This window comes from Alosa alosa, chromosome 6, assembly GCF_017589495.1.
Source record: "Alosa alosa isolate M-15738 ecotype Scorff River chromosome 6, AALO_Geno_1.1, whole genome shotgun sequence".
NCBI lineage: Eukaryota > Metazoa > Chordata > Actinopteri > Clupeiformes > Clupeidae > Alosa > Alosa alosa.
This window is the reverse complement of record NC_063194.1, coordinates 7,336,768-7,353,648: the sequence shown is the minus strand read 5'-3', so window position 1 is coordinate 7,353,648 and position 16,881 is coordinate 7,336,768. Positions and strand designations below refer to the sequence as shown.

General features: G+C 40.4%; 1 protein-coding gene across 1 annotated transcript in view; it reads right to left on the bottom strand.

The window, feature by feature from the left end:
* Nucleotides 1-16,405, bottom strand: part of ciita (class II, major histocompatibility complex, transactivator) — a 35,431-nt gene extending 19,026 nt beyond the window's left edge. Inside the window, exons 1-6 of the mRNA XM_048245698.1 lie at nt 15,706-16,405; nt 12,874-12,924; nt 12,725-12,766; nt 12,497-12,592; nt 11,381-11,449; nt 11,087-11,155 (exon numbers count right to left, since the gene is read on the bottom strand). Of these exons, the coding sequence (XP_048101655.1) occupies nt 11,087-11,155; nt 11,381-11,449; nt 12,497-12,592; nt 12,725-12,766; nt 12,874-12,924; nt 15,706-16,039 (661 nt within the window). The 5' untranslated portion in view covers nt 16,040-16,405. The remainder of the gene's footprint in view (nt 1-11,086; nt 11,156-11,380; nt 11,450-12,496; nt 12,593-12,724; nt 12,767-12,873; nt 12,925-15,705) is intronic.
* Nucleotides 16,406-16,881: the final 476 nt, after the last annotated feature.

Sequence of the window (16,881 nt, the reverse complement as noted above, 5' to 3'; positions counted from 1 at the left end):
TTTGAAAGCTTGAAACGTCCATATGTGTAACCCATCTTTTAACTTAGCCTGCTAGTCAGTGTTGTAAAAGTTCAACGCTTGTTTTCGTGCAGTAGGCTAGCCTTTTTGATAAGCGATGTCATGGGTAGATGACGTGATTATTTTTATTAACCAAAAGTGCACGTTATGTAAATAGGCGGGTCAGATCGCGGGCCGGGTATCATTTAATCATAATTAATATTTGCGGTTGGGGGGGGGCTTAAAGACATGTAGCCCAGGGGCCTCAGGTGGTATTAAGGCGCCCCTGGCTGTGGATGCACATTCTAAGTGGCTTGAGGTGCACATCATGGACAGCACCACTGCCACCATGACCATTCAAGTGCTCAGGGGCCTTTTTAGTCACTATGGCATTCCACACATTCTTGTGAGTGACAACGGACCACAGTTCTGTGCTGAAGAATTCAGTGTGTTTCTGAAGTCCAATGGAGTCAAGCACATCCGCTCAGTGCCATACCATCCTGCCACCAATGGCTTGGCCGAACGCTTTGTGCAGACGTTCAAACATGCCTTAAAAGCATCCAAAGGCACAGCACGTGTGCGCCAGCGACTTGATGCGTTTCTACTGAATTACCGAAACACCCCTCACGCAACAACGAAAGAAACGCCAGCTATGTTGTTCCTCGGACGCAGGCTGCGTTCTCGACTGGATTTCCTGAAACCCAGTGTTGCTGGAGCAGTACACAGGTCATAGGATGCCCAACAACAACACCGCCAACGTCACTCTAGGGCCAGACAGTTTGATGTTGGGGAGCCAGTCCTTGTGCGTGATTATAGGGAAGGGGAGGAAAAGTGGGCACAAGGTGTTGTTATGGAAAAGACAGGACCGGTGTCATACAAGGTAAATGTGGGATCACCAGGGGTATGGAAACGTCATTTGGACCAGATGCTGACACGCCTGGAGCCCGAGCTTCAGCAGACTGCAGTGAACCTTCCTGTAAGCCCACAGGTGTTACTACCCCAGAGTGATAGTTGCACCACACTGCACCCTTATACACCTCCACCAGAAAAGAATGATGATCAAGTTCCTGAGATCATCGAACCATCAAATACACACCAGTCCACTGAACTACCAACGACGGGACATAACAGAGACTGTGAAACGCTATCCTGTGAGGATCACAAAACCACCAGTACGTTACCGTGATGAGTGAACAGTGATTAGCTCACAGAAGTTTGTAGTACAGTTTGAGTTTTGGGACATATTGTTTTCAACATAGTTATACCGAAAGTAAGATAACTCCTCATTGTTATTTTGTTGTACAAAAAAAAGAAAACTGTACAAATGTACTTGTGCACGGAAAAGTGTATCATTTAGGTTGTGTTAAAGAAAATATATTTTGTGTTAAGGGACAACCTATCTTAGTGGGAAGGAAATGTTATGTATGTAGCTAAATGTTGTGCTATATAAATAGTGACCACTAGGGCGCATCAGTGTTCTGTAATTGGTTGAGTTCTTGTATGTAATAAACCATTCTAGAAGAAGTGAGTGAACCAGAAAAAGCGTGTGAGTGTTGCTCTTTGTGCGAATATAGAATTGTCTATATAAAGACATTAGGAAGCAACATAACAGCCATCAACTAACATCTCAACACAGACATGCCTGAACAGGACCTGTGCACTCCTTACCACCTGTGTGCACTACTCAAAAAGCCCCCAAGCGATTAAGCGAGGCATAAGATTCGCTTTAGGCTGCAGTGATTTTGGGGGAAGCACACCCTTGCTAAATACAGTTGTGGTCAACTTAAAGCTCTGGCAACGCCTGTAAGAGGAAGGGAGGGCTCTTTTAAACCTGTTAGCAGGGGCAGCTACAGGAATGAATAGTATGGTACACACACCCATCTACAGACCCCCCACACACACACACACACTTCTTTCCTATCTGAAATAACTTCTCTAGGTTTGACTCCATCCTTTCTGTTTTCGTTGTTTACAAAAAACTTTTTATATCCATGATGGCCTTGAAGTCTTGAGTTAGTGAATTAACATTGTGTGCTGATAACCAGCAACCACAGATGTTAAAAAAAACTAGATGTACCGCATAGCGGTACAAAATATGACCGCCGCTCAGTCCTGTACATCCGTTCCGCGAAAATAAATCACACTTCAATTTGTCTCCATATTTTACTCCATCCCCCACTCTTGAAACTTTTGTGTATGCTTGTTTGGCATGCCTGAGTGTGTGTGTGCGGCTGCACAGAAAGTACCCTACTGGTGCTGAAAAGGTGAATAGATTGTAGAATAGCCAAAGAAGATGTAGAATTGTTATAAAACCTTTAAAATCTCTAAACAATCACAAGTAGGGCAGTTCATCACAGTTCATCCATTGCAATTGGATGCAAATTATTTATTTTTTATGTATTTTTAAACAAAAACATCTCTGTCAGTTCCATGCCGTTTTCAACAGCTATCAAAAACAAAGGTCATTTTGGATGGATGGATTTTTGTGAATGTTTCTTCTTCTACATAAGATTTGTCATCTTTAGTTCATGTAATACTTTATTGTCAATGCACAAATTAAGTAACAGTAGTCTGAAACGTTATTGTTAATGCACAAATTAAGTAACAGTAGCCTAGTCTGAAACGAAATGCTGTTTTACATCTAACCAGTGGTGCAAATAACTGACATGTCCAAATGGGCCTTGATGAAATCATTAGCTAGACTGTTCATACACATTTTAGCGGGCCAAAGTTGAAGAGCTTTTGTCCGTTATTGTTAGTGCAAATATAGGCTGATTCATGTTCCCTTGCATTGTTTAACTGAGGTCCATGGCTAGTCTGGCTTTCATCAGACCAAGCTCAATCTTTTAAGAAATCAAAAATAAATAGCGGGCAGATCAGGCTGGGTTCACCCAGCCTAGTCCATAGGCACCCGATATTGTTTAATTTTCGATTGAGATATACACGCTCTGGCTATTCTAAATGCAAAAATGCATCAGGGAGTTATGACAAAGCGGTAACTAACAAACTAGATCCTAATAGAAAGCTGTTAGCTTCCCTAAGCTACAGGTAGGATTATAAGGTAGGCCTATTTACAACATAAATTGTCAATAGGCTATGCTGGACACAAATAAAATCTCCTTTTGAAACCAATGGCTTCGCCTTACAGTATCAAGCGGACTTAAACTGTCATATCGTGGCGAAAAGTTGTAATAACATTCACGCAGCTCCATGAGTCAAGGAAAGCTTGAATGAAGTAGCCACTTCTAAATGGGACCCACTACACAGTAGCTTAAGGTGTTTTGCTAAAGCAGCCATAATGAAATGAAGGTGTCATTGTTTGGATACTTCACACACGTGCTTTTTTAATTTCACAGACTACAACTACCAAGCTGTAATCAAAGCACATCGATTCCCTCTCACACCCTGCACGCACTTAAAACAAAATAAACAGGCGTCTCAGTCTCACGCATGTATAGGCAAAACTGTATCAGACCGGTGTAGCGTTGGTAAATCTTCCATTGCACAGAATGATTTTGTAGCACGTGCAATAAATGACAGTCGAAAGATACAAACAGTGCTGCTATACATTTGCTTGGTATAACCGCATTTATAGTTTTCTACAAATGCAATAAATCAAATGCCTCCATCACTCAACCAACGCTAACGGTAACATTACCTAGGTCCTTATTGATATTACAAGATTAACGTACCTGCAGTAAAACCAAGCATGTCCGATAAACATCCTCAGATTTATTTCGCTTCAAGAAGAAATGGGAATTACACTTCATGTGAACATCGTCCTATCCTTATTAGATGTTCGGCTCGCGGTAAATTACAGTCCTTGTATGAAGCGCCATTGTTTTTTCCAACCCACTTTTAACTTCCAACAAAATTACGTCTCACTGCAACGATCGCCATCTAGTGGACAAGCGACTACTTCTAAGCCAATACTGAAAATGCAGCCATGATGATGATGATGAATATTTATTTTGGCTTTCTTTTAATCCTACTGATTTTCATTTTTTACCGGGGGGGTAAAATTTATTTATTTATAAATAAATAAATAAAGAAAGAAAGAAAAAAAAGAAAAAAAAACCTTTGCTGCGCGGCGGTCATAATAAGTAGCCTATGTTATTCTTTCCTGCTCAAACAAAAGGTGTGTGCCTGCATATAGTTCTGCATTAAGTTGATTTTGATAACGTGTTTACAAACTTCACCAACTTGTCATGCAGTTAATGGGATACTGTGCAGAGTTTGGAACTTATAGGCCAATTTGGTGTGAATACACACAAGGGTTTGAGTTTATTACTGGACAGACACCAGCAGGCCACAATAAAAAAAATACCAGCGAAAATCTTTTTCAGGAGAAGGGTTATCTGCTCTCTCTCCCTCCTTCACATCTTTTCCTGATAGTTATGGAAAGAAGGATCCACTAGTTCCTCTGTCGAGTGATGTATGCCCAGTCCTCTCTGACTACCAACACTACTTGAGCAAACAACGAATGCTGCTATCGCTAACCAGCTCGGAACTCAAGGTCAACAGGAAATATCCCGCTGAAAAACATACTCCGTAACCAATTTGGTAATCTCAAACATTGACTGTATTTTTTTTTATCTCGACACTACTCGACCCCAAAAAAAAAAAAAAAAAAAAAAAAAAAAAAAAAAAAAAATATATATATATATGATGCGTGCCTGACTTTAACTTTGTATGATGCATTAGGCTACCTACTGATGCATATGCAGTAAAACATTTACTCAAAACACCATGTCAAATGTACCTGTAGCCCTGAATCTCCCCTATCTGAGCAACAACCTGGCCGGGTTCCTCTGTCACTTTATAAATAAAATATTGATGTCATGAGCAGTGACATAGCACGACTCAAATCTCGAAGAAGACCAGTAATATTCACTAGGTCTATACCTAGCCTATAACTAGCTAACACTAAAAAAAACACCATGTCCTTATTCAAGTTCACCTGCTGCTGTGACCCTGCCACACCAACGCTGTCTGATAAAGGGAGCGGCTGGGTTGCTTTTTCTATCTCCAGCACGTCAAGACCATATAAATGCATTTGTTTTCACTGACATCCTCGTGCCATTTTCATTAATTTTAGCAAACATTGCATTGCTGGTTAAACGCATGCATTTCCTTTCCTTAGTAACCATTGTCATAGTACACAAATCTGCTAGCGCAATATAGCTGAACTAGCTGGTATTTGGTTGATTCCAACGTCCATTTAATAGGCTATACACATATAGCACTGTCAACTAAATGTGTAGCCTACCAGCCTACCTGGCATTCATAACTAGTGCATAATATTATGACTTAGGGCTACACTTTGTTTCTTGAAATAACTTCTGATGTCCTCCACCTTTCTTTTCATGCCCGACATCCTCGAATCGACAGCCAAGCAAAGATTATAGGGCTAAGATCTTTGCAGCCAAGTGTGCCAAAACTTCTAATCGACAGCATTATAGCAAAGATGGTTGATTACGAAGATACTTCATGAGTGGCCATTTCCTTTCCCTGGAAATTTATGCAAATAGGGTAGCAGTACACGCCCCCGCACATTTATGCAGTGATGGGGCTCTCTTTTTAACATTGAGATCTATGGCAGAATCCAAGAATTTCCCAGAATTTGTCAAAGCCTTATTTTTCTGAGCAATGGACAGTGTTGTGCCAGTTCACAGCTTTTCTGAACTAGTTCAAGTTCAGTTCATACATGCTCAAAGTGAACAGTTCACGTTCAAAGTTCACAATTTTAATTCTGAACTAGTTCAAAGTTCAGTTCATTTTAATTTTTTCGTGAGATATTTAAAAAAAATACTTTTTTCACACTACGAGCTAGAAATCACTATACGTTCTTTGAAGCTGCTCATTAGACATTTGCTCATGACACTGCAATTGTGGGTTTCTTACCAGGTGATAAAACTGGCAGCAGTACAGACAAGCTAGACCAGTTCTATACTTAGTGCAATGAAATCCAGCCCTCGGCGCTCTCGTCGTTGCCTGCTATGCGGCGTTGCTATGCCTACCCCGCTCTGCTGCAATTCATCACTGGTAACGTTGTGCGGAAGCCAGTATGCTCAAAGATCCTTTAACCCTCTCTGGTATGCTATTCAACTATTCTCAGCCGGACACTACGTTGCCCGCAATGCATTGCGCACACAATGTCAAAACCATTTCTGTCTGGTGATACATGATTTAAGCGGCACCAGCGAGAATACAGGGAGGAACTTTCTCTCGTTGCGTTTCAAACAGATGTCACTCAGTTAACAAATTCCAACGTTCATTTACAGTGATGTCTGCCGTTCATGACACATAATGTGAACTAATTCACGTTCATGTTCTTTATTAAAAAATGTGTTGCGTTCAGTTCAACGTTCACGAAAAAATGAGCGTGTTCAATGAACGCGTTCTTTTGAACTCGTTCACGCACAACACTGGCAATGGATGCACATTTCGGACATGGTATCATGATCTCCAAACCCTCCTCCCTATTTCAGTAGAATGTCGTGATAGTATGACCCTCCAGTTCATTAATGAAGGTGTACACCAAGTTTATTTTGTACTCCGGCTTGTCTGGCGTGGAACCGAGGCTTTCAAAGTCAAACGTAAGTCATACGTCAGTGACACGATTTTTATATTCCAAAAATAATTCAGTGGAAATACATGGATTCCAGTTTCTTCCAGTAGCAGCAACTGGAATCCATGCATTTCCACTGAATTATTTTTGGAATTTGATCCCTTTATCATACCTGTTCATTCTTACTCGTTGCTTTCGACTTATGTTGACTAAATTCAAGATGGCTGCAAGCGCTAAACTTAGTGAAGATACTGTCTGTATAAATCGTCTTGTAAGTAAACTACCAGTGCTTTTTTTTCAAAGTTCTCAATGTCTCGTTTTTTAAATGTCAGGGCCCTCGGAAGTCTACCAATGAAGTGTGGAGATACATTGAGCCTCGTAAATGGGTGTAAAACAGTGATTTATTTGCATGGCTAGCCCGATGCGAAGCACCACTATTGAAAAAAAGCTGTTGGTAGTATCGGCTAACTAAGCGCCAGATTTTGGAGTGCAGGGGACAAGCGAGATGGGCTATGAGACATACGTTCACACTCGGTATCATGTTTCAATACACTTTAGGTCAATATCACACCGGAATTCTCCTTTAACCTTCTAACACTGTTCCGGTCAAAAATGACCGATTTACTCATTCCCTGTACCATAAATATGGCAAGGCAGCATGGGAACACCCAGGCTACCCGAGGCCCCTGGGCTATATGTTTTTTAAGCCCCCCCCCCGGCGCCAAATATTAATTATGATTAAATGATACCCGACCGCTGATCTGACTCGACACATAGCGTGCGCTTTTGGTTAATAATATGAAGTGTAGCCTATTATTCAGCCTATGTAGCCTAAAACCTTTACACAAACAGGAACAGAATGCCCTCGAATCACGTCAGCCTACCCATGACATCGCTTATCAAAAAGGCTAGCCTACTGCACGAAAACAAGCGTTGAACTTTTACAACACATGTAAGTTAAAAGATGGGTAGGCTACACATATGGACGTTTAAAAGCTTTTTTAAAAGTGCGTGTTTGTCGTGTCGGGGGGTTCCCCAGGAGTTTGTATAAGTTTGTCAGTCAGTTTCAGCCTCTCCTCTAGCTCCTCTACAGGATTTATTACGTTTTGTTACATTTTGTTACACTTTAGAATTGGAGAAGACAAAGGGGGCCTCTGCATGGATGTAAGAGCAGTATGATCAAGCTCAAGGTCATATAGGGATTGTCAAATTTTTTTTTTTTTTTTTTTTTTCATCTCATCTACTTCCTGAATTTTTGGTCAACGATACCGGGACACCGAACCACGGGGCACATGACATTTGGTGGGTATGTAGCCCCACTAGATTTCGCCCTCCCATTGGGCCCCAAGACTGCCCCCCGCACTGAGGATGAAGAATCTTTTATGGTATGTTGGTCTCAAGGGCCCACATCAACCTGGCCCATAATCACTCATTTGTGATTTGCAGAAAAATATTAATTATTATTCTGCTTTCATCGCCCCTATCTTCAGTTAAGATGTTCAGAACTGCACCAAATTTTATGTGTATGATTGACCTGGCATTCTCTGGGGGTATGCCAAGTTTCTTAGAATTTCATCCATGGGGGGGGGTCTAAAAAAATTAGGTTATGTGTACATTTAGTGACTGTACACTCATTGGCCTGTAGATGGCGGTGCACACATATACACATGCACACACACACAGGCACCCACATACCATCGGTATTAGAACGGCCGATACATAATTACAAATTCAGTATGATTAAAAGAAAGCCAAAATAAATATTCATCATCATCAGCATGGCTGCATTTCCAGTATTGGCGATAAGTAGTCGTTTGTCCACTAGATGGCGCATCGTTGCAGTGAGACGTAATTTTGTTGGAAGTTAAAAGTGGGTTGGAAAAACAATGGACGCTTCCTACAAGGACTGTAGTTTACCGCAGAGAGCGTCTAATAAGGATAGGACAATGTTCACATGAAATGTAATTCCCATTTCTTCTTGAAGCCGAAATAAATCTGAGGATGTTTATCGGACATGCTTGGTTTTTACTGCAGGAATGCGTTAATCTTATAATATCAATATGGACCCTAATGTTACCGTTAAGCGTTGGTTGAGTGATGGAGGCCAATTTGATTGATTGCATTTGTAGAAAACTATAAATGCGGTTATACCAAGCAAATTGATAGCAGCACTGTAATTGTATCTTTTCGACTGTCATTTGTTGCCGCGTGCTACAAAAATCATTCTGTGCAATGGAAGATTTACCAGCGTTACACCGGTCTGATACAGTTTTGCCTATACATCGCGTGAGACTGAGGCGCCCTTTTTTTTGTTTTAAGTGCGTGCAGGGTGTGAGAGGGGAATCGATGTGCTTTCATTTCCAGCTTAGTTGTAGTCTGTGAAATTAAAAGCGATTGTGTGTGAAGTATGACACCTTCATTTCATTATGGCTGCTTTAGCAACACACCTTAAGCTACTGTGTAGTAGTGGGTCCCATTTAGAAGTGGCTACTTCATTGGCGGCTTTTCCTTGACTCATGGAGCTGCGTGAATTTTTATTACAACTTTTAAGCCCACGATATGGCAGTTTAAGACCGCTTGAAACTGTAAAAGTAAGCCAAGGAGATTTTATTTGTGTCGCCAGCATAGCCTATTGACAATTTATGTTGTAAATAGGCCTACCTTATAAGCCTACCTGTAGCTTAGGGAAGCTAACAGCTTTCTATTAGGATCTAGTTTGTTAGTTACAGTTTTGTCATAACTCCCTGATGCATTTTTGCATTTAGAATAGCCAGAGCATGGATATCTCAATCGGAAAATTAAACAATATCGGGTGCCTATATGGACTAGGCTGGGTGAACCCGGCCTGTTCTGCCCACTATTTATTTTTTGATTTCTTAAAAGATTGAGCTTGGTCTGGTGAAAGCCAGACTAGCCATGGACCTCAGTTACACAATGCAAGGGAACATGAATCAGCCTATATTTGCACGAACAATAACGGACAACAGCTCTTCAACTTTGGCCCGTTAAAATGTGTATGAACAGTCTAGCGACGCATTTCATCAAGGCCCATTTGGACAGTTATTTGCACCACTGGTTAGATGTAAAACAGCATTTCGTTTCAGACTACTGTTACTTAATTTGTGCATTAACAATAACGTTTCAGACTACTGTTACTTAATTTGTGCATTGACAATAAAGTATTACATGAACTAAAGATGACTAAAATCTTAAAAAATCTCGTAGAAGAAGAAACATTCACAAAAAATCCATCCATCCAAAAAGGACCTTTGTCCTGTATAAATAAATAAATAACATTATGCTGATACCTTTTGCTTTTCCCAAATACAATGTAGCCTACAGGTGTAAGTGACCTTTCATCAATCCAGTTGCAATGGATGAACTGTGATGAACTGCCCTACTTGTGATTGTTTAGAGATTTTAAAGGTTTTATAACAATGCTACATCTTCTTTGGCTATTCTACAATCTATTCACCTTTTCAGCACCAGTAGGCTACTTTCTGTGCAGCCGCACACACACACTCTGAAGCCCAGGTAAGCCCCTGCATCAAGGCGCCAGTGTGGACATGTCCTTCGGACCCCACGCAAATCTACGCCCATGAATGCTGCATACGCACAGTTTCATACATCAGGAATTTTTTTGTGTGTAGGCTACGCTACTTTTCAGGTTTGCACTGTACGCAATGTTTTAGTATGAAATACACGCAAGTCTTTGTACATGAGGTCATTTCCTGATCCCATTAATTTCCTGTCATTCTTCACTGTTCTATCGAAATATAGGCAAAATGCCGCTGAAATGTACTTCTTATAATTATTATTATTATTAATAATAATAATAATAATAATAATAATTTACAGTCAGCCTTTACAAGAAAGTTGTGTCATGATGTTATTAACCATGGATTAAGGAGTTAAAATAGGATTAAAATAGGACAATCATGGATTAAATAGGATTAAAAAAAATTATCTTTTTAGGCAGCTGTAAACCACCGCCCTCTGCACCAGTCCCATTACACAAAGGCAAAGACCAAATTATATTTTCCAAATCACAGTGAGTGCAGCCAAAGTGTCGAAATGCCCTGCCTCTCACAGTTTATAACGGGCCAGTAGGCTAGAGGGAACTGGATAACTGCGCAATCTCCTCCAGCCTCGTCTTTGTTGCCTTCATGATTTCCCTCTCATGTGTGCTCAGACGTGTTCCCAATTAATGGAGTAGCATAACTTTCAAGTTAGATCTTAATGGAGATTGAGAGAGAACCCGAAAAGTATAATTGTTATGTAGCATGCTGTTGGTGTATATTGCCATTGTAAACATTCTCTAAGGAGATTAAAAATCAGTTTACAGTAAAGTTATTTATTGGCTACATTGTGGTGCCCCCTCTGTCCCTTGGTGCCCTACGCACAGTGTGTGATGCCCATGGTGGTAGCGGCGGCACTGTCTGCGTCTGCTTTCTGTGTTGACTCTTTGCAGGTGAAGGTTTAGTTATTTCTGTTCTGGTTGCACTTCATCTTTCTTACCTTTCTCTGGTCCCATGCCGTGCCCAAAATAGTCTGGCTGCTCTAGTAGTGGTGGAAGCATAGCCTCACCTACACCATGAAGCAGAAACCACAGTCACTCTTCACTTGTATTCCCTTACTTTATTCTCTGGCTACTTTCACTGTAAATGTTTAAAGATAATGTTTATTGTTAATATTGTACAATGCAGTGTATGCTAGGAACCATAACCATAAAGTAGCCACGATAGGTGCAATATATTGTAATACAGCAGACAAAAACACATCATTAAGAAAGAAATGCTATGTTCCTTTTACCTTTTTCTGTTGCGCTTTCCGAGACTGGAGGGAAACAGACTGTCTCCATTAAGGTCAACTCCACCTCTTCTGAAGAAAAGATGTTATATTATATGGACAAGTGATTACAATTACATCATTAACCTTTATTCATTTAGCAGGCGCTTTTATCCAAAGTGACTTACATATTCCAATTTAAGAAGATTAAGATTAAGAAGAAACTGATCAAGAAGCAGCTGAAAAACTAAAGATGGACTATTTTAACTGCATATTCACCCAGTCAGTCCAGAGTGTGGTAGAGAATGGTAAACAACCTCTGTGAAGTTGGCACCCCACATAATGAAAATATAATTAAAGGATATTATGGAAATTTGTGCAGGCAATATACAAATTCATGGTCATGGTGGTTTGTCATATTGGTTGCTCTAAGTAAAACATCAGTATGAATTTAATTTCGAGAGCTGCTTCTTTGTAACCTGACCCTAGCCAGATGAATTTCGTTCCGCTATAGCTCCGCCTAGCTTCACTCACATCCATCTGGGACCTCTTCCATTGAGAGTGATTTCTGCAACCGACTTTACCATGCTTACCAGGATACAAAGCAAAACATGGCAAAAGATGATTTATGGTTACATTCATTTACCCTGTTCAACTAGTGTCTTATCTTCAAAACCTATGCTATGATGCTAAATAACAAGGTTAAAAATTAAGCTTTAAAAACATAATTATCCGTAATCAGCCCCCCAAAATTATGGGAAATATATTATGGCCTGTTTACAAACTCTTCTTAAGTTTGCTGCAAGTACACTTTTTTAATCTGTCACTTAAATAGGCTTCCCAGTGCATGAAATGAAAACAGTGCTCTTCAGGACAGCAGATGTTGTGTGTATTGCATAAAATATGATAAGAAAACAAATCAACAATGACACCACAGCCTTACATTAAGTTCTCTCCAGTCAGACTCACTGAATAAAACTGCCATGATAATAGACAGAGGGTCCGAGATAAAATCACCCTAATCACATTAATACAAGGTCTGTATTCATCCTAGGTATGCTTCCTGTTTCTACTTCACATGCAGCACAAAACACTACATGGCCCAGTTATGTTTCCCTGATGGCAAGCGGATGTGGCTACCTGTGTCTCCTTGAGTGCCATGGTCTTGATCACTGCTGACATGATCCAGGAAGCAATCTGTATTGCTGAAGAGAGAGACGAGGGCGCTCTCCTCATCTCAAAACAAGAAAGTACAAAACGAGACACTTAGCCGAATCCCAGTGAGGTCAAAGACACAACATGAAAGGTGTGGATAAATCATGATGTTTCGCCCTGACAAACACTTTCACTTGTACCAAGTAAACTTACCAAAACCATCAACATCCTCATCATTGAGAAGGTCTGTGTTCTCTACAAAAGAACAGAGGGGGACATCTTATATAGGTCGCACTTGAGTGTCAAAGAACAATATAGATTTTTTATTTTCTAGGCATCTCCAAGGTCACAAGATGACTAACCTTTAACGTTACACTCTATTGTGTCCACGTTCCAAGAGTCCCAAAAGTTACCTATGGCATAACACAGTTCAGTCAGTAACTTCTGATTTAAAAACGAAAATAATAATTTCATTTGTCACCGGATGATAGGCCTACAACGGAACATTGATGGTGGTCGTGGGGGGCGTATTGGAAATCAACAACAAGCATGGTGATTGTAGAAAATAACGCACATGGAACTCGAGGGAGTCGTTTCGGGAGCCGAAGTTTAAATTATATATACAGTATTGCCCTTCTGAAACTCAAGGTCGCTTTACATTAAAATGTTATGCGAAAAAAAAAAACCGAATGTGTCCAGAAATAAACAGAAGATGGTGCAGGGTGCAGTTGCGCACATTAGGCTTCGAGGCTGGTATTCCCCTGCAATACCTACAGTTTGCCTACCATTATTAAATATAATTCCCAAGGCACTTTAGACGCACTGTCATCATGACAAATAATTTGATAACTGGGATGTATAGGCCTACTTACCATAAAATTATATTTTGTTAATTAAGTCCCCATTTTCCTTTTTAGACTACACAATGCGCAGAAGTTTTCAGTCACAATCATCTCATCAAACGCCAATAGTACTAACACATTAAAAGAAAAGTTACCTTGGTCGACGTTGCACTCCATATCATAATAGTGTTATTTGCAGTAGGTCTTGCATTTGTGAACTTGATGTTAGCTGTGCTTGCTTGCCATTCAGAGCGCAAATGAAAAGCGCTGGGTAGCCTATGTCCTCAAACGACTTCTGTGCTTGGCTTGTTTCACTTTCACTTCGACGACTAATGTTTGAGGAAAATAATGTTATACACAAAAACTACTAATGAAGGATGAATACCATTTTCATGTTATTTGCTCGTTATTTTGACATGTAGGCTAGTTTCAAAATATTTGCATGCGTCTGTAGGCTATATCAGCACACCAACTTCTTTCATCACCATAGGCTAAATTAACAGATGTATGGGAAATGCGTAAGTGGCCTGTTGCGATTTGCGATATTAATAGCCTAGCTATTTTAGTGCTAACTTAATCAGTCAAAAAGAAATCAACCATTGTGCCGATATTTTTTTCTGAGAATATAGGTCTATCTGCTACCAACAGGGGAAACTAGACATATTCAACAATTACCCCGACAAGTCAAATTTTTCAAAACTTTCAGATTCTCCCCCGGACATACAGAACTGAATTCCTGATACTAAAAGGCATCTACTGTATACAGCGAAAGGAATGTCATCCTACCACACCCTGAGGGGATGGTATTTTATTTTGTTTGGCTACCCTGGTCTGTGCACTACCCTTTGCCTTACATAATAACACTGAAACTCGGAAATGGCAGCCCTTACAAGAAATGCCTAAATCAGTGCACACCACCATACTCCTACACTGATCATTAGCCTAGCCTACTGAGTCTCCCTAGTGCTGATCAAAAAAGGTCACACTCCAAAAACTTTTGTTTTTAATATTTATATTATATAACTTTTGTATAAAACAAAAGTTTCTAGAGTGATTTTGAGATAGGCCTACTGCATTTGGAAATTGCACCTGCTGCATAAGAAGATTGGCACAGTGTTATGTGTACTAAAACTGTAGCAGCCATAATGTTTGGCATATATTTTCATGACACTAATGTAGGCCTACACTTCGGGCTACCATCACAAGAGACGGAGTTTGGAGTTTGAAGATTTACGTTGTTTTGGTTTGTGTGTGTGTGTGTTTATTATGTGTTCATATTATGTCTTGCATTAGTATGACTAGCATACTCCTGTCCCGTGCCCAGGGGCCAGCGGCGGGGACTAAGGGCCCAGCACTGACAGGGGGCCCCCAGAGAGCCCCTGATAATACCATATATTATCAGGGGGGCCCAGATTTATTGTCTGTCATAGGGCCCAAATTTTCTAGCAGCCCCCTGCCCGTAGCCGATATCTAGGAAGCTTGGATGATTGGAGAAGACGAATCTGCAATACATGCTATGTTAAAATCTGTAATATTCTGACTTTTTTGAGTGCATGACAGGCTGACAAAGGCTGAAATCCCCAGCCAAGTTATGTGCCAATGTGCCCTTTTCATTCGTTCAGTCAAGTTACAACAGGAATGAATAAATAGATTACTAATGAAGAAAAGTAAGGCAGTTATGTTATGGCCTTCATACACTTTTAATCACTCTGAATCAAGGGATACGGCCACCGAGGTGTCCCGATATATGGAATTAATGGACAAGGTGGATGCAAAGAATGCCACAATGTGCAGCGGGGTGGAGTTTCCGCCGCTGAGTCCATTAATTCCGTATATCAATACACCTCGGCGGATGTTTTATTCCGCTTATCCCCCAGTTGCCACTATGTATATAGGCAATAGACATGCCTTTATAGCACGCAAACGAAACAAGAGTTCAGTTTAAAAAGAAGCTGATTTGTTCAGTTTGTTGTAGTACTTTCTTTGGTCCTGACATGAAATAACAGCTTGTTCACAGTTGAGTCCATTGTTGTGAAGCCTGTTTCTGGCCTGCTTTCAGGCTCAACCCTCAACATTCAAATGAACATTGATATGGAACGGTGATTATTGTTTTTTTTACCACATCTACTTCAGGTGTCAGAATTAATACACCCCCTACCAGCCAATCAGAAAACAGTATTTATTATCTGGGTGATTTGATAACACATACGCATTCCTCCACCAACTAAAGCAGAAAGCTCAGAAAAAATGGCCTCAAGTAAAAAAAAACAAAGAAACAAGAAGAAAGACAGAAAGAAAAGAAGAATGTGATTCCAACCCTAAAAATGAGGTCAGAGCCAACTAATACCTCACCTGACTCACAGGAGGTAGAGGTAAATTCCAAACTGGAGTCTGCTTCCTGGATAAACATTGACTGTAAAATCCCCTGGCAGGTATCCCATCTCTGCCACATGGGCAGTGCCATTCTGCGTGCCAGGTCCTCCTGGTCCGTATCGCCGGCACCGGCACTCTCCGACAGGCAGTGCGCCTCCTCGCTCAGTGACAGGTAGTGGTAATTGGGGAAGACCTGTGTCTCCAACATCTTCTGAAACAGGGAGTGAAGCTCCCAAGGTGAAGCCACCTGCAGCACCCATCTCAACTGGTCCAGCACCTGGTCAAAGGTGACCTTCACACTGTCCTCATACATGCTATGAAGTCAGCTGAAGGTTCACCAGCTCCACAGTAAAAAATTAATTATCTTCAGTGTAAGATTGCATTATTATAACCACACATAAAACGCCTTATAATCAAAATGTTTCATATTTAAAAATAAAATCCAAGAAATAAAAAAGTTATCCGGTCCAATCTTGTGCTGTATGTTGCTGCCTCAGAGATCAAGAGATGTCCAGAGTGACAGACCGGAGACTGTGATCCACTTGCCCTTTAACCAGTGGGAGTGAAGTTTCACATGTCCTTTTCCCAATTAAAAAAAAAGCCTAAATACTGATACGTGCAAGCAGCATAGCAATCACAGTGAGTCTGATTCACTTCACTTTTTTTTCACAGTAGATAAAACCAGAACAGGAAGAGCTATCCAACTAATTTTATGCAATCTGAGGTGACATTTTGAGGCAATATTCATATAAACTTTGCCAATGCACGTCAAAATCCCAGGTCTTCCCAATGCAGGTGTGAATGCTTATAGTAAATACTGTACATACAATGAAATATGTCAAAGGATTTCACACCCAATTATGAAGCTGAAATCGTGATGCTCCTTTCATAATACAAATCATGAATAACAGCACAATTTCCAACTAATGATTCCACCTACTAAGAAGTAATGGTTGTATGTATGGTGACCTGTCAATCAAATTGTTATACTGGCAGACATTAGACTTCAAATCATCTCACTAGATCTTTCCACTGTCAAATGGAACAAAGAATAAAACCCAACATAGCCGTAGCTGATTTGTTGGTAGTCTATGGATTTGGGCTTGTTGGTTACAAATAGATGGCTAACATGATAAGTTTTACAGTTAGCTAAGT